The sequence below is a fragment of the Oncorhynchus masou genome, chromosome 16 (assembly GCF_036934945.1).
Source record: "Oncorhynchus masou masou isolate Uvic2021 chromosome 16, UVic_Omas_1.1, whole genome shotgun sequence".
In the NCBI taxonomy this organism is placed as follows: Eukaryota; Metazoa; Chordata; class Actinopteri; order Salmoniformes; family Salmonidae; genus Oncorhynchus; species Oncorhynchus masou.
Window position 1 is genome coordinate 24344241 of NC_088227.1, and position 25400 is coordinate 24369640.

Sequence of the window (25400 nt, forward strand, 5' to 3'; positions counted from 1 at the left end):
ACTTGTCATCTCCCGTCTGGATTACTGCAACTCGCTGTTGGCTGGGCTCCCTGCCTGTGCCATTAAACCCCTACAACTCATCCAGAACGCCGCAGCCCGTCTGGTGTTCTACCTTCCCAAGTTCTCTCACGTCACCCCGCTCCTCCGCTCTCTCCACTGGCTTCCAGTTGAAGCTCGCATCCGCTACAAGACCATGGTGCTTGCCTACGGAGCTGTGAGGGGAACGGCACCGCAGTACCTCCAGGCTCTGATCAGGCCCTACACCCAAGCAAGGGCACTGCGTTCATCCACCTCTGGCCTGCTCGCCTCCCTACCACTGAGGAAGTACAGTTCCCGCTCAGCCCAGTCAAAACTGTTCGCTGCTCTGGCCCCCCAATGGTGGAACAAACTCCCTCACGACGCCAGGACAGCGGAGTCAATCACCACCTTCCGGAGACACCTGAAACCCCACCTCTTCAAGGAATACCTAGGATAGGATAAGTAATCCTTCTCACCCCCCCTTAATGATTTAGATGCACTATTGTAAAGTGGCTGTTCCACTGGATGTCAGAAGGTGAATTCACCAATTTGTAAGTCGCTCTGGATAAGAGCGTCTGCTAAATGACTTAAATGTAAATGTAATGTATATACTTGTGTGACTTGTATCTTGTGTTTTGCAGATGAAGAACTCAGTGGGTTGAATAAACTTGGTTTGAGCTTTTCCTAGTTGTCCGTTTGAGTTTAGACTTTGTTCAGAACCTAACAGTAGGAATAAATGCTTAATGGCCTAAATCCTGAAGTATCCCTTCAATATGCATTTTAAAATGGTTAAGTCATTCATCCATCCTTCTGATATGGCGGCATTACCATGTAGACGTCAAACTCATCGAGGGCGCGGAAGGGGGCCTCTGCGATGGCCCAGAGAGAGAGAACGAAACAGACAGTGGAGAACGAGCGCTCTCCTCCAGACAGAGAGCGCATGTCACTCAGAGCAGCCTTATCCCCCACACCTGGCTGGACCTGAGAGAGGGAGGGAAGATGAGGGAGAAGATGGGTAGAGACAAAGAAGGATGCAGAAAGAAGAGTAAAAGAAAGACATTGACAAATGGGAAAGGGGGATGAAGCAGGGGAATGTGAGGGTAACTTGATTATTAGGCATACATAGTTTTTTTTATAACCTATAACTGCTTTTGCATTCAAGAAGGGTACATGTGAAAAGGTATTTCTGTGCATTAAAACCGTAGTGTATTCTTACTGAGATGGATAGGGTTTCGTTCTTGTGCTCGAACATCATCTTCCCTATATAGCCTCTCTGTGACAGCATGGAGTCAAAGTACATCTTGCAACGCACTGAGAGAAACCTAAAAAGAGATACATAGTGGGAAGGAAAACTAGTTAAAAACAAATCCATAGCGCAACAGCTTTGCTTTTCCGCTAAATCTAACACCACATCGATAGATTGAGATGGCCTCCCTTCAGTCATTCAATAACTATTCTGCATAGCTCTATAACAGCCGTTGATGCTAGCAGTACCATCCAGCTGTTCTTTGATCTCTTATGAGACAGTGAGTGGTGTCAAATAACAGAACTGATATTCTATTGACAGACAGGAAGTAAATGGTGGATCCAGCTACCTCCTCAGCTCTGTGTAGACTCGGTGTCTATCGTCCATGATCTTACACAGGACTTGGATAAAGCGCTTGAGGCACTTCACCTGCTGGTTAATGTTACTGTAGTTCTCAAGGGCCTCTTGGTATTGCCTGGATGGGAGAAGAGGGAGGAAGGCAAGCAACATTTACTTCTGCCCTTAGTTTACCCATTTTCATATGGACAGCCCTATTATATGGAAATACTGTCAAAACATACTATATAACTATATTTAACAATATATAACACACTATATAACAATACCAAAGTAACCAAAAATATACATCCAAGAACTCTTAGGGAATCAACTAAAACCAAGGCAAGTGGGGGAAAAAATAAATCTGGTTGTATTTTGAGTGAAACATCCCTTAAACGTTTGTGTGGGGTGAAGGGTCAGAGTTTAGGGGTGGCGGAGGTTACCTGATGACCTCTTCGCGGTCGCCCTGCTGGTCCTGCTGGGTGCTGATCTTCAGCTTCAGACGGCTGATCTCGCTGTCCAGACTCCTGGCTGTCCGGCGCACCTCGGACCGCTCTGGACAGATCTCTGTGGCCTTCACTACAGAAGCCTGGGACACAGGAGGGTTACGACAAAGAACACACACATTAAGCAGGGACACACAGGAAGTACGGGACAACATACACAGAAGATGGCCCTGATTATATCTAGATGTACCGTGAGCTCCTGCTCCTTGAGATCCAGGCTGGCCTTCAGGGCCTGTATGGTGTTGATGTGGACCTTGCGTTTGTCCTCGTAGTGTTTCTTATGGTGCTTGCTCTTCTCCACATCCTGGTCACTCTTACTCAGCTCCTCCTGAGAAAACAAGGGGGAAGGAGAGATGTATCGCTATCTATTTACCTTTTCTGTTTAATCTGTGTGTGATTGATTATGTCTATGGAGACCCTGTATGGAACAAAATGAGGGCATGGGTTATCACTATTCTAGTCCTTTTCACTCTCCTGGTTCATTCCTGGTTTGCACACCAAACTTCCCTCCGTGTTAATAGAAATTGAAGTCCATATTGATGTGACTGACCTTGATGGGTTCGGCCTCCTCGGCCACAGTGCTGATGGAGTCTTTGTGCTGGCGGTACCTCTGCTCCACCTCCTCCCAGGAAGCCTTCAGCTGGGCCATCTTTCTACGGGCCTCCTCGCTCTCAGCACGACCTGCTGAAATCTTATTGTTGATCTCCTCCAGCTCCTCCTCCTGGAGGCCAGAGTGTGTGTGTGTCGTGGAATGTGAGTGCATCAGTTTGTGTATATCATATCAGTTGGAATGCGAAAGAGAGAACAAGGGAACGAGATGTTCATGAACGACATTAGCTAAAACTAAATGTTAAAATATTGTCCCTGTGCCTAGATGTGTGTACCCACCAGAGGCTTAAGGTCCTCAGACTGGGGTTCCTCCACGTTCTGCAGGTCACTGATCTCCTGCTGCAGCCTCCTGAACTTATCCTGGAGGAGAGCAGAAGGGGAGAGGAGAGTTGTGACCTAGTAACTCGACATCTACTAATCAGAGGTGAACCATTGTGCTCTCCAAAATAATTTCTAGTTGGATCCATGGTATGGCTCTGGAGAGAGATGCTGTTTTGTCACAAAGGCCAGCTTGAGCAAGATACTAATATCTTAAGAAGTGGTGTGTTTTACCTTGGCCCTCTTCCTGTCGTCGTAGGCCCTCTTCAGGAGACTGTTGTTGTTCCTGATGTCCTCCTCCACCCTCTGCTTCTGCTGGCTGAACCGATCCAAGTGGGCCTCCTTGTTCCGCATCTCTTCCTGCAACTGCCTGAGTGAGATACATGGAGATATTGAGAGAAGGGGTAGAGGGAGAAAGGTAAACCACTGAATTAAATTGAGTCAGAAAAACAGAGCAGCAGAAACCTTTTCAAAACAAATGGACGTCTCACACATTACCTGATCTCCTCCTCTACGTCTCTGCTAAGGTAGTCACACCTCCTCTGGTCGTTGGAGTAGTAGCGGTTGTTGTAGCACTGGTCTCCCTCCTTGGTGAAGGCCTGGTAGCAGTTTCTAGGGGGCTGCCTGCCCTGCATCACTCTGCGGGCCTCTGCAGGACTCTACATGGTACAGACAGAGGGGTTAGAACCACAGAAATGGAACCTTTCTCCCTTCTCCCTAAAGGCTACTGTTTTCTACAGGAAGTGGCTTGAAGTTCATTCATGTTGTTTTTAGCATGCAAATCAGTTGTTACATGGGGATAGTTCAAGTATTTAAAGTTTTAGCTTATTATCGGCTCAAACTTTAAAAGAGTGAACTCTCACTTAATGAGGGCGACACTGAAAACAAAATCATAATTGCAGTCACAACTGGGCAATCCAAGGTGACATCATGACATTTGAGTGAACTAACTATGGTGGCAGTAGATTCCATGGCCCTACCTTGATGAGCAGAATGGTCTCTATGCCCCTCTGGTCGATGAGGCAGTTGGCAACCACTGGGTCCTCGATCTCCAGAGACTGTAGGACTGACGGGTAGTCAGGGTGGTTCACAGCCCTGACACACACACACACACGACAGAAAACATGTTGGTTACAGAGAACAAAATTAACCTTTAGAGGTACAAATAAGCCGAGCTAGCCTGAAACCAGGTGTGGTAGGTAGCCAACAGCCATACCGCCTACTGGTGTCATGGACCCTGTTGAAGAACTGGCAGGTGATGATCTGGGGTCTCCTACCCCCCTGGTAGTACCCTCTCATAAGGCCCTGCAGCAACTTCTCGTCCTCGTGGTTGTCACAGGTGAAGGCCACCATCAGGCTCCCAAGACATTTCTCCACGGCCAGGGCCTGCTCATGGTCCTTCAGACGGATACAGTACCCTGCATGGGGCACATCGGGGGAGAGAGGACATTGGAAAGAGCTTTATTTTAACCAATGACAAGGGTACACAAATAAGCATAACATCCAGAAAGGATAATGAAGCGTAAGATAAGAGTTTTCGCTTGCATGGAAATACACACATGCACACACACACACGTCTTACCCAGCGGCCCGACTGGTTTCTTCCTGAACTGGCCCTTCCTGTCAGCGTCCTCGATGGCGGCGAGCAGCGCGGGCATCTTCTCCCCGAAGCGGCGCAGGCGGTCGGAGCGGCTGCCCTCCATGGTCTGCAACTTCCTCCTGATGGCCTCCATAGACCTCTTCAGATCCTCCTCCTCTCGCCTGAGAAACAGAGACAAACACACACAGGGTTAATAATACATACATAACATTACATACATAACATTATATTACACATACATAACATTACATACAGGTATATACACACACACACACAATTTTTCTACATCGTAGAAATGTCTTCCACAATTAACCCAACCTCTCTGAATCAGAGCGGGCTTCCTTAAATCGACATCCACGGCGCCCGGGGAACAGGGGGTTAAATGCTTTGCTCAGGGGCAGAACGACAAATTTTTACCTTGTCAGTTAGGGGATTCTGTCCAGCAACCGGCATCAAAACTATGAAATAACACATATGGAATCATATAGTAACAAAAAAGTGTAAAAAAAATAAATCTAATCTTATATTTCACCTGGAACGCATTTCAATTAACAGGTGTGCCTTGTTAAAAGTTAATTTGTGGAATTTATTTCCTTTTAATGTGTTTGAGCCAATCAGTTGTGTTGTGACAAGGTAGGGGTGGTATACAGAAGATGGTCTTTTACCAAATAGGGCTAAGTCCATATTACAGCACAAATAAGCAAAGAGAAACAACAGTTCATCATTACTTTAAGACATGAAGGGCAGTCAATTCGGAACATTTAAAGAACTTTGAACGTTTCTATAAGTGCAGTCGCAAAACCCATCAAGCGCTATGATGAAACTGTCTCTCATGAGGACCGCCACAGGAAAGGAAGACCCAGAGTTACCTCTGCTGCAGAGGATAAGTTCAGCCTCAGAATTTGCAGCCCAAATAAATGCTTTACAGGGTTCAAGTAACAGACACATCTCAACATCAACTGTTCAGAGGAGACTGCGTGAATCCTGTCTTCATGGTCAAATTGCTGCAAAGAAACCACTACTAAAGGACACCAATAAGAAGAGACTTGCTTGGGCCAAGAAACACGAGCAATGGACATTAGACCGGTGGAAATCTGTCATTTGGTCTGAGTCCAAATGTGAGATTTTTGGTTCCAACTGCCGTGTTTTTGTGAGACACAGAGTAAGTGAACGGATGATCTCTGCATGTGTGGTTCCCACCATGAAGCATGGAGGTGGTGGTGTGATGGTGCTTTGCTGGTGACACTGTCAGTGATTTATTTTGAGTTCATGGCACACTTAACCAACATGGCTACCACAGCATTCTGCACCGATACGCCATCCCATATGGTTTGCGCTTAGTGGGACCATCATTTGTTTTTCAACAGGACAATGACCCCAAAAACACCTCCAGTCTGTGTATGGGCTATTTGACCAACCTCATGATGCCATCTATTTTGTGAAGTGCACCAGTACCTCCTGCAGCAAAGCACCCCCACAACATGATGCTGCCAGCACCGTGCTTCATGGTTGGGATGGTGTTCATAACAATGGTCATTATGGCCAAACAGTTCTATTTTTGTTTCATCAGACCAGAGGACACTTCTCCAAAAAGTACAATCTTTGTCCCCATATGCAGTTGTATGTGTTGACCAACTGGCAGGTGTCTTCACTGACATTTTCAACATGTCCCTGATTGAGTCTGTAATATCAACATGTTTCAAGCAGACCACCATAGTCCCTGTGCCCAAGAACACAAAGGCAATGTCATGCTTCACCTAGCTATCATGATTTGGGGCTGTACAGATGTTTGATGTATTAGAATAATTGATTATGCTTATGTTATATTAATAGAAGGGGAGTGGTTATAAGACCCGTCCCTCCTTACATTTATAGGGTCCTAGACTATAGATTTAAAAAAAATATATTCATTATATAGTTAAGAGAAATTTTCCACAGTTGTTCTCGGTCTCTCTGTCTGTGTGACTGAGACAAAACTCTGCAGGGGAGTGTGGGAGATAAAAGACTAGTTAGAAATTCCACAATAAATCAACATTAGGGAGGGGACATTTATTGCCTAGCTTTTAGATAAACACTGAAACTATGTTTGTATAGCTATGGATGCAGGGTTTTGGTCTCAGGAGTAAAAAGGTAATGACGTAGTCAGTGACATCACTAAGGTGGGACTTCGGTTTAATAAAACAGCTTGAGACCTTTTGTTTGATGCAGAACTTACTCGGAAACATGCGTGCTGTGTTCCTGATTGTCAACTTCTGTCTGCAATTGCATTAATAAAAGGTTTTGAATGATTTAATTAAATATATCGGCATAATGCTAATTTCACCAATGATGATACGAAAGAAACAAACCCTAACAGCAACCTGCCTAAATGACTACAGACCCGTAGCACTCACGTCCGAAGCCATGAAGTGCTTTGAAAGGTTGGTAATGGCTCACATCAACACCATTATCCCAGAAACCCTAGACCCACCCTAGACCCACCCTAGACTCCAACCCAAGTGCATGTAAACTTCCGACTTCAACTGTATAAATACAAAATAATATTCCTACTTCTGATATGGCTGTCACATAACGTTTACATTAGACAACACCCTGAGAGTATTTCATAAGCCCTGTTAACCATGTGGCATGGCTCCAGACTCCTATGATGACACTAGTGTGTGTACGTTGTACAGCCAAGTCTTATATACAGGCCTGTATATAATGGAGTTTCCAGTGCCTACATCATCTTTTCCAGCTCGTCCTTGGCCCGGGACACAGCCTGCTGGAACTGTTCCATCTGCTGACCTAGGGTAGAGTCCTGGAAGTTCAGAGTGTCCAGGTCTGTCTGCAGCTTCTCCATGCGCTCAACACGCACCTGGGTCTCCGCACCAGACGTCTGGCTGATACTGTGGGAGGCAGAAAGGAGAAAAAAGGGAAAGAAATCCTGTTTGTCTGTGGTAAACATTCAATGACTTTTCCCATGACAATGAAAGTTGTATCTTGAAACTGAAAAAGAGGTAGGAAAGGATCCGAGGCACTACCTCAACTTGAGTTCATTAATTCTCCTGGAGAGCTGATCCTTGTCCTTCTCCAGGTCTCGCAGGTTGGTCTTGAATCTGTGTACACTGGCCTGTAAGAGAGACACCACTAAGATGAATCCACAACTAGTGAACTAGAAAAGAGCTCCTCGTTATCGAGCTCTCACATATATAGTTAGCGTTGAGATCTGAGCTGGAAGCTGTAGTTTTTCATTGTGCTGCAGTTATGATTATGGAGATGTAATGGTTAATGATATTAAGCCTTATCTCTGTCACTTGCTAAACCCCTGGTATTTAGAAGACTCTGGGGTATAGTAACACTCATCACTGTTCTCTCACCTGGGCTGTGTTGAAGGCCTTGCTTCTGCTCTGAGCCTCGTTCTTCAGCTCAGCACTCTGTGGCTCAAGCTGCTGCACCCTCACAGTGATGGCCTCCAGTTGCTCCCGGATTCCCTTGTACTTCTTCTCCGCCTCCACCACTTTGGCCTGGACAGGAAGTGAGGTCATAAAGAACAATCGTCAGCAATAACAAGCAAGGGGAAATAGTCACTTTGAACTTAAGTAATAGCTGCATTTTTCCTGAATGTGAAGGAAACACACACCAAATTCTTATGGCTGTAAAAATAAGAGGGTGATGTTAGTTACCTTCCACTCGTCTACTTTCTGGTCGTATTTGATGGTGGACCTCTCCTCTGATTGGAGCTTCTCTCTCATGGGCTTCACCTCTTTCTCCATCTCAGACACCTGGCGCAGGACAGAGCAAAAGAGATTTTACATCAGATTATGTATTTAGCTGGTTAGCTAAATCTGCTACAATGTATCTGTTGTGCATGACCCCTGATAAATAAACAAATAATATAAATACACTTTTAGATTCATATTTTAAAGGTATGCTGCTTCCCCTCACCAGAGCCCAAGCCATCTGATTCTTCAGCTCCTCCAGTTTACTGTGCATGTCATCCAGCGAGGCCAGGCTTTTGACCCGGTCCTCTTTCTCCAGGTACTTCCTCTTTAACCCCTCCAGACACTGAAACAGAATGATTCACACTTAAAAAGTGCTACTTCATAACAACTCCATTAAGATCTCTTGGTTGTTCATGGACAAGACTTTGCACATCAGAGCTTGAATTCTAGCTTTATAAGCCCCTCTAATCTTTCAATAATAAAACATTAACCCACTATGGGACTACATGCTGCATGGCTGATTGGATAAAAGCATTTAAGGGACTTTGGATAGGTGATATCGTAACACACCGCACATATGCCAAGTGGATTCGTACCTCCTCGTGTTTCTCCACAGTGTCTAGAGTGACATTTTTAGTCGTTATGATATAGGTGTAATCCTCTTTCATCTGCTCAAGCTGTGTGGCTTTCATAAAGAACTGAGGAAGAAAAACAAAACACTTTGTCACTAACAAGGTAAGAACAATCCTAAAAGGTAGGCCTACATTGAGCTCTTTCACCCTCATGCTATTTGACAATGAAAACCAGACTGACATTTAACCACTTCCTGAGAATGCAGAAATAAGACATTACAGAGATTTGATACCTGCAACCAAGGCTGGCAAGATGCAAGCTGTTACCTTAATTTACACCATGTCCTCCCCAAATACAGAATTTCATAAATGAAAATATTCAAGTATATCAAACTGACTCTGTACTTATCCCCTTCTCCTTTGGAGTGCAGAAAGTGCTTGCTCATCTCTTGAGTTAGCATAGATACAGGGTTATCCACCTTTGTAAAATAATGATTATACAAAATAAATCAATAGTTATTTATCACAGCAACAGTGTTTCCAATCTTTTCATACAGTCTTGCAGGTGGTCAACAGAAGTTGAAGTACCTGGATGTTAAAGTGATCCAGAATGGCCAAAAGTTCATCCTTCTTCGCAGACACAAGATGACCTGCAAGACAAAGTACATTCTTATGTGCTCATACTGCATCTACTGCTCAGTGAATCACTTTTTGAAATATAGCCTAGTGTTAAGATCCAAAATAAACTATGTAGATTGATTTTAAAGGGTGTTTTGCACTAAAGTGTCAGGCACATATCTCAGATCCATAGGTGTGTTTGAATGAAGGGCCCATTTACAGAGTGTTATTCCATACATTCTTATTACATTAATTACCTGCTTTGCTCTTGAGCTTGTAGGTCCTCATGCCCTCACGGGTTATCTTCAGGTCTACTATGATAGCCTGGCCGAACACTTCTGGCTTGTAGGCATCCCTGCCCTTGTTACGCAGTGTTATGGAGACGTCAGCTGAACTGGGAGAGCAGAGGGACACAAACAGGGTTGCAATATTACTCAAATATGACAGTAGGATAAACTGGGCACTTTCACATGCATTATTAAAAAAGGGGCAGATGGCATAGTTAACACATTAGGGAGCGGGAAGTCTGTAGCCACTGACATTTACGGTTTGTCACAAACTCTTGAATCTCTTGCGACACGTTTTATTGAATGGAAATTCCTAAGGGAAATAATAGTTACTCTTGCAAGGATGCCAGATGTATGTTAACACTAATCTCCATTTACAAAGGTTTACTGCCCGAGGTAAGTGACCATGCTTCCAACAGACATCTGGAACCAGTCTTTCAAGGCAGAAATAGTCCCCAAAGACAAGGGAGTGTGTAAATACAATCAGGGAACACGAGTACCTCTCTCCTTCTTTCACAAATCCCTTCAGGGAGGACCCTCTGTTTGTGGTTGTAGCTTTCCCTCCCAGCCCCACCATAAGAGCTGTGAGGACAGCACTCTTTCCACCTGTCCGTCGTTTAGAAACACAATATCAGACACAGAACCACAGCACTGAAATCTTAGAGCATCATCATTGGATCAATACTGAAAAAAAAACATGCGATAAGAGTAACAGGTGGAGATACTATACAAACAATCTATAATCAGTCAACAATTAAACCATCTTGAGAGTAAAAAAACATTATTTTTAATAAAAAAAATGTAAGAGTCAGGAAGAAGAAGTGGAACTCACTTCCATTGTTGCCGACGACAAAGTTGACATTGGACCCAAACGCAAATGGCCCCAGCAGAGAGTGGCACATAAAGTTCTTCAGGGAGATGCTCTCCACTATGCCCACCTCTCCAACAGTCTGCAACAAGACAAAGCAAAGATGTAACAGTAAATAATAATGTTTTAATATGGAGGCACAGTAGTGTTTCAGTTACATCAGGTCATTGATTATTTCCCTTTTAATAAAAGATATAATAGCAGATTCTGTAGACTGTCTGTGTTGTCACTCCTGCTGTTGTGACTGAAATATGTCAGGCAAATTGAGAATGAAATAGGCTTAATTTGCCTGACATATTTCAAATCACAACAATAAATTACAACTAGGCTTGGGCAGTATACAGTATATACAGTGCATTCGGAAAGTATTCAGACCCCTCCCCCTTTTTAAACATTTTGTTACGTTACAGCCCTATTCTAAAAGGGATTAAATTAAAACAATTCCTCAATCTACACACAATACCCCATAATGAAAAAGCGAAAACAGTTTTCTGTAATTATTGCACTTTTTTTTTTAAATAATACCCAGAAATACCTTATTTTCATAAGTATTCAGAACCCTTGCTATGAGACTGGAAATTGAGCTCAGGTGCATCCTGTTTCCATTGATCATCCTTGAGATGTTTCTACAACTTGATTGGAGTCTACCTGTGGTAAATTCCAAATGGTTGGACATGATTTGGAAAGGCTAACACCTGTCTATATAAGGTCTCACAGTTGACTGTGCATGTCAGAGCAGAAATCAAATGATGAGGTCAAAGGAATTGTCCATAGAGCTCTGAGACAGGATTGTGTCAAGGCACAGATCTGAGGAAAGGTACCAAAACATTTCTGCAGCATTGAAGGTCCCCAAGAACACAGTGACCATCATTCTTAAATGGAAGAATTTTGGAACCAACAAGACTCTTCATAGAGCTGGCCACCTGTCAAAACTGAGCAAACAGGGGAGAAGGGCCTTGGTCAGGGAGGTGACCAAGAACCCGCTGGTCACTATGAGAGAGCTCCAGTAAAAGGCATATGAAAGCCAGCTTTAGAGTTTGCCAAAAGGCACCTAGGACTTTCTGACCATGACAAACAAGATTCACTGGTCTGATGAAACCAAGATTGAACTCTTTGGCCTGAGTGCCAAACGTCACATCTGGAGGAAACCTGGCTCCATCCCTATGGTGAAGCATGGTGGTGGAAGCATCATGCTGTGGGAATGTTTTTCAGCGGCAGGGACTGGGAGACTAGTCAAGATCGAGGCAAAGATGAACGGAGCAAAGTACTGAGAGATCCTTGATGGAAATCTGACAGTGCTCAGGACCTCAGACTGGGGCGAAGGTTCACCTTCCAACAGGAGAAACTACCCTAAGCACACAGCCAAAACAACACAGGAGTAGATTCGGGACAAGTCTCTGAATGTCCTTGAATGGCCCAGCCGGAGTCCAGACTTGAACCCAAACGAACATCTCTGGAGACCTGAAAATAGCTTTGCGGCGACGCTCCCCATCCAAACTGACAGAGCTTGAGAGGATCTGCAGAGAAGAATGGAAGAAACTCCCTAAATACAGGTGTGCCAAGCTTGCAGCGTCCTACCCAAGAAGACTCAAGGCTGCAATCGCTGCCAAAAGGTGCTTCAACAAAGTACTGAGTAAAGGTTCTAAATACTCATGTAAATGTATATTTCCTTTTTTTTTTTTAAACATACATTTCTAAAAACCTGCTCTTGCTTTGTCATTATGGGGTATGAGGTATTGTGTAGACTGATGAGAAAAACAATACTTGTAATCCATTTTAGAATAAGGCTGTAACGTAACAAATGTGGAAAAAGTCAAGGGGTCTAAATACTTTCCGAATGCACTGTACCGTGGTATTTTAGTTTGGGGCACCGTGCAACGCCACTGCTTATAACTAATAAAGTTAAATAAAGGTTAAATAAAAAACTATAAGTTAACTAAGATGTGCCAAATAAATTATCCAGATCAGGGCTGCAGCTATGCATTTAGTTTGCTAACTTGTTAGCTAAGTGGCTCGATGGCAAGGTCAAGTTTCTTGGTTACAGCTGAAACGGTCAAGATCCCTGCTGCCTAAATTTGTTAGGTTATTTTATTATTTTTTTACATTAGGAAAGAAATAGCGCCCCTTGTTTTGGTACAGGAACGGCACTGTATGAAGGTATAGCAATCTGGACTACCGCACAGGAACACAACCCTCGACTGACAGTGACAACTCCAGTCTACTCTTATAAGGGTCTCAAATCAATTAAATGTACAGTAGCGAACTTAGATACCGTATGCGATCCTAGTGGCACAGGGGGTTGGCTGGGACCCACTTCATTATCTTCATCATGAACCTCTGTGGGTCTGACTCTCTTGTGTGGGCTCTCTCCAATTGAGTTGCTCTTCCTCTTAGACATCTTCTTAGACACCCTGTATAACACAGACATTAGAAAACCATCGTTAGAAAAATAACAGTTAACTAGCTAAAACTTCTTTGCTAACTAGCTAACGTTAGCTACACTTAGCTAGCTATTAAATTACTAATATTAGCTCATAGAGATAGATAGAGGACTCATCTTTGTGTTTGTGAGATTAAAGTAGATTATTGTATTCTTCACGATTGGCTGAACCCTCCTGATGAACCTGATTGGACATGACCCCAAAAGGGTTACCAGGAGGGATCAGCCAATGAAGTTGGAAGTCCCACCCGGTTGACAACATTAAAATGGTGGAGGCGCTGCCCAAATACTAAAATGGCATTTTGGCCACTAGAGGCCTCTATCATTCTCTATGAATTAGCTAGCCAACTATCAACCCGGTAACGTTAACTAGCTAACGTTTCCTAACAAATAAATTCTTACCTGTGAAGACCTCTGTCGGTAAATTAGCAGGCAAAGTTTTTAAATAAACATATCCACAAAAGTGACTTTGGTAGCTAGCTATGCAATGCTTATCGGCGAATTTTGGAGGTAGCTCGATATCGAAAGACATACAGCTTGTATGTAAAGTGACGCTATCCACTCAGCTGTTCACTGGATTCCGCGCGCAACGTCAAAAAAATGGACAGCAGCGCGCTGCGCCATCGATGTCGTCTCGCGTGTTCATTCGCTGACACTACCGCCGGAAGTAAGGAGGTTGGATTCGGAAACGTGTTGTTTTAGCGGGAAGTGCTGCTAAATTACAGAACTAAGTGATCAACAAGGTGCATTTCTTGTGAAATACTGCACATGTATAATTTTTTTACTTTTTACTTATAAAAAGGTAAACAACGATTTGCGCGATGGGTGTGCACGACCTGTGGTCTATTCTAGGGCCGGTTCGGGAGTCGGTGCCGTTGTACAGCCTCACCGGAAAGACCCTGGCCGTGGACCTTAGCCTGTGGGTCTGCGAGGCCCAGCACGTCCAAGCAATGATGGGGAAAGTCACCAAACCTCACCTCCGGTAATATGTGTAGAGATTGCCAAATGCACATGTTTTTTATTTTATTCAACTCTGACACTGAGGCATAGGCATTCAAACCTGATCCTATTTCACATTATGTATCTGAAACAGCCGAACTTATTACTAATTTGCACTATATATGTGCACGATACATCAATCGGGCAACTTACTAATGGTCTGTTGTTTCAAAATTAAATCCCTTTTATGCAGAGGAACAACAACTCTCTGTAATGAGAATTATGGATATTATTACTCTCTTTCAGAAATCTGTTTTCTAGAGTTTCCTCTCTCACACTGATGGGGGTAAAGCTAGTTTTTGTCATGGAGGGAGAGGCTCCCAAACTCAAAGCAGAGACCATGAGCAAGAGGACAGACATGAGATTTGGGAGGTTCGACAAGTCAGCCCCTAAAAAACAAACTACAAAAACCACCAACAGGGGTCGCTTCAATGCTGTGCTGAGAGAGGTGGGTGGCTGGGATGATGTGCATCAGTCAGATGCAGTTGTTGAGAAGTAGTGGCATTTATCACCCTCATTGAATTAAAGCTGTGTGTGTGTGTCTTTCTAAGTGGCTGTGTTTGTAGCTTCGTATCCATACAACATGTGTAGAGAGGCATAAGTAAGTATTATGCATGTGTTTTTAAGAGATAATCTGTGTGCACCCACTACCCATCTCTCTCTTCCCTCCAGTGTGCAGAGATGCTGGACTGTCTGGGTGTCCCCTGGGTGACAGCGGCAGGGGAGGCCGAGGCCATGTGTGCCTTTCTGGATGCCCAGGGCCTGGTGGACGGCTGCATCACCAACGATGGGGACGCTTTTCTCTACGGAGCGCAGACAGTCTACAGAAACTTCAACATGAACACCAAGGTAATGCGTTTGTTTATTTAAATGAGGTATGTTACATCTCATTTGTAAGGGGTGTGACATTGAAGAGAGAAGTATTCAAACTTCTGATTTTAGTTAATGGACCTCTAGTGGACGCATCCAATCTCTAAATGCTGTACTTGTAGGTTTCTGTCTGAATGCTCAAGAAAATAATCCCTGCTGTATCATTCCCGCTGTTGTAGGATCCACAGGTGGATTGTTACAGGACTTCTAGGGTGGAGACAGAGCTGCAGCTAGCCAGGGAGACACTTGTGGGTCTGGCCATCCTTCTGGGCTGTGATTATATTCCTAAGGTATAGTGGAGGGGGACTGCTAATGTCTAGATCGACTTCTAGGGGTGAAAACACGCAAATATACAAAATTACTTTTTTGTTTTTGTTACTATGACATGTTTTGTTTTCTTACCACAAGGGTATACCAGGAGTTGGAAAAGAGCAAGCTCTGAAACTCATACAGACATTGAAAGGACAAACACTTTTACAAAGGTAAGAAACTAAAAATATAAAACATTCCTTTTTCTTTCACTCTCCAGCACACTGATTAAAAAGTGGAGAGACAAATAGAGAAACATAAACAGTCTGTAGTTTTAACTAGGTCTTATGCAAACATGTACACTCCCATATGTATTTATTTGGACAGTGAAGCTATAAATTTTATTTTGGTTCAATACTTTAGCATTTTGGATTTGAGATCAAATGTTTTATATGAGGCGACAATACAGAATGGTGATGATGAGGTCTTATGCAAACATGTACAGTGGGGCAAAAAAGTATTTAGTCAGCCACCAATTGTGCAAGTTCTCCCACTTAAAAAGATGAGAGGCCTGTAATTTTCATCATAGGTACACTACAACTATGACAGACAAAATGAGAGAAAAAATCCAGAAAATCACATTGTAGGATTTTTAATGAATTTATTTGCAAATTATGGTGGAAAATAAGTATTTGGTCACCTACAAACAAGCAAGATTTCTGGCTCTCACAGACCTGTAACTTCTTCTTTAAGAGGCTCTGTCCTCCACTCGTTACCTGTATTAATGGCACCTGTTTGAAGTTGTTATCAGTATAAAAGACACCTGTCCACAACCTCAAACAGTCACACTCCAAACTCCACTATGGCCAAGACCAAAGAGCTGTCAAAGGACACCAGAAACAAAATTGTAGACCTGCACCAGGCTGGGAAGACTAAATCTGCAATAGGTAAGCAGCTTGGTTTGAAGAAATCAACTGTGAGAGCAATTATTAGGAAATGGAAGACATACAAGACCACTGATAATCTCCCTCGATCTGGTGCTCCACGCAAGATCTCACCCCGTGGGGTCAAAATGATCACAAGAACGGTGAGCAAAAATCCCAGAACCACATGGGGGGGACCAAGTGAATGGCCTGCAGAGAAGAAGCATTACAAGGTCCTGGAGTGGCCTAGCCAGTCTCCAGATCTCAACCCCATAGAAAATCTTTGGAGGGAGTTGAAAGTCTGTGTTGCCCAGCAACAGCCCCAAAACATCACTGCTCTAGAGGAGATCTGCATGGAGGAATGGGCCAAAATACCAGCAACAGTGTGTGAAAACCTTGTGAAGACTTACAGAAAATGTTTCACCTCTGTCATTGCCAACCAGGGGTATATAACAAAGTATTCAGATAAACTTTTGTTATTGACCAAATACTTATTTTTCCACCATAATTTGCAAATAAATTCATTAAAAATCCTACAATGTGATTTTCTGGATTTTCTTCCCTCATTTTGTCGGTCATAGTTGAAGTGTACCTATCATGAAAATTACAGGCCTCTCTCATCTTTTTAAGTGGGAGAACTTGCACAATTGGTGGCTGACTAAATACTTTTTGGCCCCACTGTATATGATATAACAGTCTATGCCTATCCTGTACTGTCTCCTCTTCCATGACAGATTCAGCCAGTGGAGGGAGGAGGGCGTGGTTGCGCCAGAGTGGGTCCTAAAGAAGGTCCCTCACTGCCATTTGTGTCGCCATCCTGGTGAGTTACTTTTGCCCTCCGTCAAACTCAATTTAGCCCCTTGTCCTGATAAGAAGTGTAAATCAGGAGGGAGGGTGGGGAGGGGTTTACCGGGATGACGCGACTCGCATGTGGTTGATCAAGACCAACTAAAATACTGTGTTGAAGGCACTTACATGTGAGACGCTTTAGTTTGCTAATACGTCTTCAGCATTGTAGCGCCAAATTACAGTTAGTGTACTTAGTCGAGATCAGTATTAAATGTCTCTGTATGGTTGATCAAAGGTATCTGCTATGAATATCTGGGGCTGTAGCCTATCAGTCCAGTCACCCTGAATTGACCTCTGATTTGGTCTGTCACTCCTTTTTCGGTTACTAACCTTCTCCTAACAAACTATTACCACTGTTATGTTCTTCTCTATCACACTCTCTTCATTCTCTCTCTTTCTCATCATACTCTTTTATCTCTTTCTCCTTCTCTCTCAGGGTCAGCCAAGGCTCACGAGCGCAGTGGCTGTGTGTTGTGCGACAGCAAGCACTTCTGTGAGCCTCAAGACTATGACTACCAGTGTCCTTGTCACTGGCACTGCTGTGAGCAGACACGACGGGCCTCTTCAACAGATGCCAGCATCAGGAAGTGAGACCATGTTTGCACCAAATTCACTCATTCCTATAATATACACATTCATAGATTACAATATTGGTTTTAATTGAAAGGGGGAACAAACATTCATTGTTCCTTTACATATCTGAATATGGTGTTGATTTGTTTTCAGGAAAACACTGGCAAGTGATAAATTCCCTTTTACAGAGGTAAAGTAAATACAGTTATTATCTTAAGTTATTGAATCTGTGTAATATCATGTGTAAAGTATACAAGCCAAGACATGAAATGACATCCTTATATGGACATTTTGCATTTCAGATCATAAATGAATTTCTGGTAGACAAAGACAAGCCTGTCCACAATTTCAAATGGAGGAAACCGAACCTGCTATTAATGCAGGTAGTCATTCAAAAATGTACTTTGATTAAAATAAGTGGTCATTCTTAACAGATGCAATTAATAAATCATGTATTGCCTAATTTATCTGTTAGTCAAATAACTTGTAATATATTTTTTTGTGTTTTTTGTGATCCAGAACTTTGCGTACAATAAGATGGAGTGGTCTAAACACTATACCAGTGAGAAGGTTCTGGTCCTGATGACGTACACTGAGCTGATGAACAGAAAACATGGAAGAACGACGTCGTCTCTGATAAAACCTCTACGGTACGGTCCAATTCACACTCCAATGGACCTTTCTGAGTGTAAAAATTGAAGTTACTCACTGTGGCATTAAATGTTTCACAGTAATACATGTTAAATTGTATTTTAAAATCCTCCTTGTTAACAGTATCTGGAAGCCAAGAGTAAGGAATACAATCGCCAGCTTTGAAATCATCTGGAGTAAGCCAGGTCAGTTTGAACAAATGAAACAGTCCTTCCTATGAAGCCTTCCATTTTCAAAAAATGTTATGTTTATGAATGAGGGATGTTCCTTCTCTTTATATTATCATCATTGCCCCCATTGTTATTGTTCTATGATAGATCCTGTGTTTTTTTGTATTGTACTCTCCAAGCCAACTGAATCACACTTTTCCAAACCTCTTAGTACCATGTACCTGTTTGATGTACAGTATTCCTGTTATGATATCAGAGTTGCGTCAGTAAGGATTAGGGTGATAGTCTTGTGTTGACCTATGCAGAGTCTCTTTAAACCTGGCCTTCTCTGCCTGTCTCCATGTTGTCTGTTAGTGACTTGTTGTGAGGTGGGGTTCAGAGGGGGGTTTAGGTGACAGAACAGCCACAACACCATCAGGTGCTAAAATGGCTTCCTCCCGGGCTGGGAAAACTGTCATATCAAAGTCCCCCCCCCCCACTAACAACTTCAGCTGATATTTCAGTCCTCTATGGGCCTGAGCTAACTATTCAAATACCATCCCCAAATCTGTATTATTATTATTTTGAGGGGGGTGGGGTTGGCATCTGTATGGTGATTCAGCAGATGATACATTTTACACAAGAGTGGATCAAATTTTTATGTTTGAAATGTTTCCCATATTTTTTTTGTCTGTAAAAAAAATGTCATTTTGTTTCCTCCATGATATCCGCCCTGCAGATCACTATGTGTTTTCTGAGGACCACCCTGAGGACAGCCAGGACGAGGTGAGGACGGTGGAGGAAGAGGCTCTGTTCCGCCTGGCCTACCCACATGTGGTGGAGCTGTACCTCAGTGAGAAGGCTGAAAACAAGACCAAGAGTAAGGTCAACATATTATGGCTGGAGAACATAATATATTCTGCTTACATTTAATTCAGATTAAATAACCTTATGTTATTGATATGAAAATACAATGAATGTTAATTCATTTTAAATTATTGACATTCTGATATTGACTGACAATAACATATTGATATACTTTATTGAGGTAAAATTATACCTCGTTTTTAAAACCGTATTCAATTTGTCCTTGGGGAGAAACGGGACGCCCCTAAACTTAACAGGCCCAACGACTGCTCACTACTTAGCTCAGACAGGGTGTGGATCAAAGGCACCTGGAGCTTTGCGATGTTTTTCAGAGTCTCTCTTATAGGGCCTCTGACACCTGGACATGCAGAGTATGGCAGCTCCGCTCCCTCACATCAAGGCTTTGATGCACCAGAGGTGTCTGTCACACAGGAGCTGCTGTCACTTTAGACAGGTTGGGGCTGGCTCCCCCTGTAGCTCAGAGCTGTAGAGCAGGGGTTCCCACAGTAGACTGGGTAGGCCCAACCAAGGGTACTTGGACTTGAGGAGACACTGTTATGGTGGATTTTGTATCTAGCCATTTTGTCTCTTATATTTTATGCATTTTATTTTCAGAGAAGAAACCAAAGGGTAAGAAAGACAAGCCTTCGGATCACTGTGATGTTTCTGACCTCCTGGCCAAGATGTCTTTGCACAGTTCCACTGCTGACAACAACACCCAACAACCCTCTGCCGTGGCAGCAGCACTGACCATTACAACAAGTAACAACTCAGTGTTGGTCCTGGAGGGTCCAGAGTCAGAGTCTCCAAAAAAGCATCTGGATCCTGGTAAAGACCATCCCCGCTTAGAAGTACGTCTGTCACCTCCGTCTTTCTCTGGGAAGATTCCAGAAGCAGCGGCCTCCTCTCCGTCTGTTTCCGTGGTGATGGATGCTCTTCACCTGAGTGACATCGACTGGGAGTCTCAGTCATTCACGTCCTCCCCACCCGCGCAGGCTGCTGGCGCTCACACTGCCACTGACCCCAAGTCACTCCAAACCACAAATGATAGTGTTGAAGAAAGGATCACAAAACTGGGCCCCTCTACTGATCTCAGAGCAGCAGAGGCCGTACCAGGGCCATGTTATGCAGAGTGTTCGCTGAGGGATAGGGTCCTAATGAGAAACACATGCAAGTCTGTGAACATGGCGGACAATGATGACGTCACCATCATACAGGTAAACTCCCAGTCAGCAACACCCCCTGATTTAATTGATTCTAACAACAGTGGCCCCAAGCCAATGGCACTGATACCCATTAAAAGCAGCAAAGATTCCAAGCCATCAGAACAGCCGCTGGTGTGTGGCAAGAAAGCCACACTTGTTAAAAAGGACCAGAGCATTGCATTGCTCCATAAGCCTCAACCTGCTCATCACATCTCAAAACCTATCTCATTGAACTCAACACAAACAGGCCCAGTCACAGCAACACAAACAGGCCCAGTCACAGCAACACAAACAGGCCCAGTCACAGCAACACAAACAGGCCCAGTCACAGCAACACAAACACAAGGGGCTAAACAACATGGTGCCGGTGAACCAAAGCCTCCACAGAAGTACAGATTCGTAAAGAAGGCCATATCATCTTCTTCCGCTCTGCCACAAAGGAGCCACTCTGAACCTAGCGACACACAGCCTGGTCGGGATGACAGGAACATGAAGTCACATCAAGAAACCAAGAAGAGTGTGTGTGCCAGAGTGTGTTCATCGAGTGAGGACAGTGACACAGAGACCCAGTGTCGGGGAGGAGGGCAGAGCAGGGCCAAAGTCAAACCCAAAAGCAGGCACAGGTGCCAATATCTCACAGACTACTCACTGAAACCCACCTCCAAACCCAGCACCTCTACAAAGGCAGCCTGGGACACAGTGACAGCCCAGCCCCTCTGGCCGAGAGCTGTGTCTGCCAGTATGGGTGAACAACCAATACGAGGCAGCTCTGTGTCTACCATAGAGAAGTGCCAGGATGTTCATCCAATTAGAGTTGATGATGACATTGTGTTCATTCCAAGCCCCGTTTCCCCAGTGACTATGTCTGATGGTGATGACTCAGTGATTTGCAGCAAGAGCCCACTGCCATTGGCAGAGAGGGTGAAGCTGAAGTTCCTGAAATGAGTGATGTGATCTACCAGAGGTGTTAGGACAGAAAAAATAAATACTATTTCCTAATATTATTTAATAGTATTCTATCAACTTTATCTAGTTTGTTCAGTAAGTGTATTTTTAACCTTTGATATTGGCCTTTCCTTTTGTCTTCTATGTACACAATTGTAGTTTTCTGCTGCTATATCTTTAATGGACTTACAGTATGAGATGGAGAAATATTTTACTCATGCAGTTAGGGAGAGGGCATGTAGAAATGCTCATGTTCTGTGATAATGTTTTATTTTTATAAAACCCTATACTTTTCAATGTTTTTCTGTATTTATTTTGAATATTCCACAGCTCTCATGTAATGATTGGACTACTAAGGTACTGATGCAAATGCGCAAAATGTAAAAGTTTGGACAACAAGGCTCTCCAAATGGAAGAGACAATCATTGACCAAATAAAGGTACAATAACTTTTATACCTTCGTTTGCCTAAAGGTCGAGCTTTTGTAAGCGAATGAAAGTAGCATCACCGTACTAATAACCACATAAACTTCCCGACGTGTTGCTTCCTATAGCAGGCAGAGGGGCGCAAAGGTTCTCGCCCGTCAGTGACCCACCAGCAGTAGAGCGCGGTTTTATGACCTGGCACGTTTTGCTCCCCCTTGATCATTAGTGAGCCGTTACACACCTATTCAGACATGAAAGAGCTGCCAGGTTAGTGTGTTTTACCCAGCTCTGATGACAGCTGCATCCTCCTTGCTCGTGCGTATTGGCATGCATCGATTTCAGACAGCAGGACTTTATTGGCTAGGCTAATTTGTTGATAATACTTCCTCCTAATGGACAAATATAAGTAATTTCTAAACATTTACTTAGTTATTCTCTGAAGATTTAGCTTCACGTTGCGTAAAAAGTATGTTTCTTTCAGGTTTCACTTTCTATCTGTCATTGTCTACCTCACACAGACACGACATGAGCACCGTTATATACTTAACAAAAATATAAACGCAACATGCAACCATTTCTACGATTTTACTGAGTTACAGTTCATATAAGGAAATCAGTCAATTTAAATAAATTCATCAGGCCCTAATCTATGGATTTCAAATGACTGGGCAGGAGTGCAGCCATGGGTGGACCTGGGAGGGCATAGGCCTACCCACTTGGGAACCAGGCCCAGCCAATCAGAATAAGTTCCCCAGAAAGGGGCTCTATTATACAGACAGAAATACTCCAGAAGTTTCATCAGCTGTCTGGGTGGCTTGTCTCAAACGACCCTGCAGGTGAAGGAGGTCCTGGGCTGGCATGGTTATATGTGGTCTGTGGTTGTGAGGGCAGTTGGGCATACTGCCAAATTCTCTAAAACAATGCTGGAGGCGGCTTTTGGTAGAGAAATTAACATTCTATGGCAACAGCTTGAGTGGACATTCCTGCAGTCAGCATGCCAATTGCACGCTTCCTCAAAACTTGAGACATCTGTGGCATTGTGTTGTGTAACAAAACTGCACATTTTAGAGTGGCCTGTTGCTGTCCCCAATTTAAGAACTTCATACAAATATGAATGCTCATAAAACATGTAAAAAAAACAACTGACTTGGTGTAATTACCATGCTGTTTAATCAGTTTCCCGACTAGTATCACCACCATGGATGGTTCCGACCTAGAATATGTGGACATCTATAAGTACCTAGGTGTCTGGCTAGACTGTAAACTCTCCTTCCAGACTCCTATCAAACATCTCCAATCTAAAATCAAATCTAGAGTCGGCTTTCTATTCCGCAACAAAGCCTCCTTCACTCACGCCGCCAAACTTACCCTAGTAAAACTGACTATCCTACTGATCCTCGACTTCGGCGATGTCATCTACAAAATAGCTTCCAACACTCTACTCAGCAAACTGGATGCAGTTTATCACAGTGCCATCCGTTTTGTCACTAAAGCACCTTATACCACCCACCACTGCGACCTGTATGCTCTAGTCGGCTGGCCCTTGCTACATATTCGTCGCCAGACCCACTGGCTCCAGGTCATCTACAACTCCATGCTAGGTAAAGCTCCGCCTTATCTCAGTTCGCTGGTCACGATGGCAACACCCACCCGTAGCACGCGCTCCAGCAGGTGTATCTCACTGATCATCCCTAAAGCCAACACCTCATTTGGCCGCCTTTCGTTCCAGTCCTCTGCTGCCTGTGACTGGAACGAATTGCAAAAATCGCTGAAGTTGGAGACTTTTATCTCCCTCACCAACTTCAAACATCTACTATCTGAGCAGCTAACCGATCGCTGCAGCTGTACATAGTCTATCGGTAAATAGCCCACACAATTTTACCTACCTCTTCCCCATACTGTTTATATTTATTTACTTTTTGGCTCTTTTGCACACCAATATCTCTACCTGTACATGACCATCTGATCATTTATCACTCCAGTGTTAATCTGCAAAATTGTAATTATTCGCCTACCTCCTCATGCCTTTTGCACACAATGCATATACACTTTTTTTTCTACTGTGTTATTGACTTGTTAATTGTTTACTCGATGTGTAACTCTGTGTTGTTGTCTGTTCACACAGCTATGCTTTATCTTGGCCAGGCCAGGTTGTAAATGAGAACTTGTTCTCAACTAGCCTACCTGGTTAAATAAAAAAATATGCCACATTTGTCAAGTGGAGGGATTATCTTGGCAAAGGAGAAATGTTCACTAAAAGGAATTTAAACAAATGTGTGTACAGAATTTGAGGGAAATAAGCATTTTGTGCATTTTGAAAAATTCTGGGATATTTTATTTCAGCTCATGAAACATGGGACCAACACTTGACATGTTGCCTTTTTATATTTTTGTTCAGTATATAAAAAAAGTCTTTGTCTGTTTATCTTCTATATTTTGGAGTACACCTAGACACACGTTGCCCATCCTCTTAATGAGGTGTGAAAAGCCCAGATGTAACAATCTCCTTTCATTCCTTCATTAGAGAGATCACATCAAACTGATAATTGTTGTCGTGCCCATCTAAAGAGCCATTCCCCACAAAAGAAAATCTAATTATTTTTCATTCTGTTACACATTATCCGTCTATTTCACCTTATTGGCACCTCGGTGACAACGAACGACGTCCTTCGGGTAAGTCACATTTTAGCACTTGAGTTTTCTTTGAACTTTCGCTTCAGCTGTGAACTCATAAACCACAGAGAGCTGAGTCCATATAAAACGGTTTCCCAAACCGCTTTTCAGAATTTGCTCTCCACGGAGCTGCCCGAATAGCCTATCATCGAGGTCACAGTATGGAGAGCGTGTCTGAGGATATTGCTAACATGGATTGTGACATTGAAGTTGTTACCTCAAAAATGCTTTCTGAATGGGATTGGAAGACGCAGGAAAGGGCTTTTGGGAACGGGCATGATTCTCTTGAATCCACATCACCAGAATCATCATTCGATTCAATGTGCTCTTCGCCCGAGATGTCCTCAAACTCAACTAGGCATCAAAGCTTCGGAAATGTATCCTATGGTTTAACAGGACACAGCCCAAACCCGTGCGCAACGTTGAAACAAATCAAACCGAAGATGTCGACCAAGAGACGCATGAAGGCGAGCGAGAGGGAGAAGATGCGAATGAGGAGCCTAGCAGAAGCTTTGCACCAGCTCCGCGACTACTTGCCTCCAGATTACAGTAAAAGGGGACAACCTCTGACCAAAATTCAAACTCTCAAATACACCATTGAGTATATAAATGAACTTTCGGACATCCTCAACCACGCATAATGATGTGCTGAAAGATGGCCACGTTTTAAATGATGCGTAACGGGGCCAAACTATTTGGTATTAGGTGTGGACCATTGTCAAACCTTTTGTGTTTGGAAAACTATTTTTGGTTTGTTAATTTTGATACTGGTGCATTGTGGATGATAACTTAATTTCTCATATTGTATTTAGAATTGTTCTGCCCCTCATCTGATGTAAATAATTGTTATTATGTGGGGACTTGACTTGACCATGTAATTTTCTTGTATGTGAATAG

The 25400-nt window shown here is 43.4% G+C and overlaps 3 protein-coding genes across 7 annotated transcripts in view; 2 read left to right on the forward strand and 1 right to left on the reverse strand.

Annotated features, from left to right (window-relative positions):
• si:dkey-119f1.1 (Structural maintenance of chromosomes protein 6-like) overlaps nucleotides 1-13673 on the reverse strand; it is a 22505-nt gene extending 8832 nt beyond the window's left edge. For both annotated transcript variants that reach the window (XR_010458250.1, XM_064991260.1), the window contains exons 1-25: nucleotides 13528-13673; nucleotides 12958-13096; nucleotides 10650-10767; nucleotides 10318-10423; nucleotides 9788-9924; nucleotides 9501-9562; nucleotides 9311-9391; nucleotides 8937-9038; nucleotides 8564-8683; nucleotides 8302-8400; nucleotides 7996-8142; nucleotides 7660-7748; nucleotides 7360-7524; nucleotides 4619-4797; nucleotides 4253-4454; nucleotides 4017-4131; nucleotides 3535-3695; nucleotides 3271-3406; nucleotides 2998-3078; nucleotides 2660-2830; nucleotides 2300-2437; nucleotides 2047-2192; nucleotides 1614-1739; nucleotides 1235-1340; nucleotides 847-999 (exon numbers count right to left, since the gene is read on the reverse strand). Coding sequence is in view for 1 of the 2 variants with exons in the window: in XM_064991260.1 (XP_064847332.1) it covers nucleotides 847-999; nucleotides 1235-1340; nucleotides 1614-1739; nucleotides 2047-2192; nucleotides 2300-2437; nucleotides 2660-2830; nucleotides 2998-3078; nucleotides 3271-3406; nucleotides 3535-3695; nucleotides 4017-4131; nucleotides 4253-4454; nucleotides 4619-4797; nucleotides 7360-7524; nucleotides 7660-7748; nucleotides 7996-8142; nucleotides 8302-8400; nucleotides 8564-8683; nucleotides 8937-9038; nucleotides 9311-9391; nucleotides 9501-9562; nucleotides 9788-9924; nucleotides 10318-10423; nucleotides 10650-10767; nucleotides 12958-13083 (3066 nt within the window). In the remaining variant the exon portion in view is untranslated. The remainder of the gene's footprint in view (nucleotides 1-846; nucleotides 1000-1234; nucleotides 1341-1613; nucleotides 1740-2046; nucleotides 2193-2299; nucleotides 2438-2659; nucleotides 2831-2997; nucleotides 3079-3270; nucleotides 3407-3534; nucleotides 3696-4016; nucleotides 4132-4252; nucleotides 4455-4618; nucleotides 4798-7359; nucleotides 7525-7659; nucleotides 7749-7995; nucleotides 8143-8301; nucleotides 8401-8563; nucleotides 8684-8936; nucleotides 9039-9310; nucleotides 9392-9500; nucleotides 9563-9787; nucleotides 9925-10317; nucleotides 10424-10649; nucleotides 10768-12957; nucleotides 13097-13527) is intronic.
• LOC135557721 (flap endonuclease GEN homolog 1) lies at nucleotides 8987-21859 on the forward strand. 4 transcript variants are annotated; one of them, XM_064991262.1, is made up of 15 exons: nucleotides 8987-9075; nucleotides 9470-9574; nucleotides 13928-14107; nucleotides 14371-14572; nucleotides 14797-14973; nucleotides 15174-15284; nucleotides 15403-15476; nucleotides 16901-16986; nucleotides 17452-17602; nucleotides 17742-17778; nucleotides 17891-17971; nucleotides 18108-18238; nucleotides 18363-18424; nucleotides 19128-19268; nucleotides 19871-21859. In XM_064991262.1, exons 3-15 carry the CDS (start codon nucleotides 13947-13949, stop codon nucleotides 21403-21405), a joined length of 2949 nt encoding a protein of 982 aa, XP_064847334.1. In that variant the 5' UTR covers nucleotides 8987-9075; nucleotides 9470-9574; nucleotides 13928-13946; the 3' UTR covers nucleotides 21406-21859. The 4 variants fall into 4 exon arrangements, with proteins under 4 accessions (XP_064847334.1, XP_064847335.1, XP_064847336.1 ...); XM_064991263.1 differs by having other exon boundaries at nucleotides 13978-14107; XM_064991264.1 differs by lacking the exons at nucleotides 8987-9075; nucleotides 9470-9574 and adding an exon at nucleotides 13694-13868 and having other exon boundaries at nucleotides 13978-14107.
• A 2805-nt stretch (nucleotides 21860-24664) lies between these two features.
• msgn1 (mesogenin 1) lies at nucleotides 24665-25391 on the forward strand. Its single transcript, XM_064990426.1, has one exon. It carries the CDS (start codon nucleotides 24665-24667, stop codon nucleotides 25142-25144), a length of 480 nt encoding a protein of 159 aa, XP_064846498.1. The 3' UTR covers nucleotides 25145-25391.
• The last annotated feature ends 9 nt before the right edge of the window (nucleotides 25392-25400 follow it).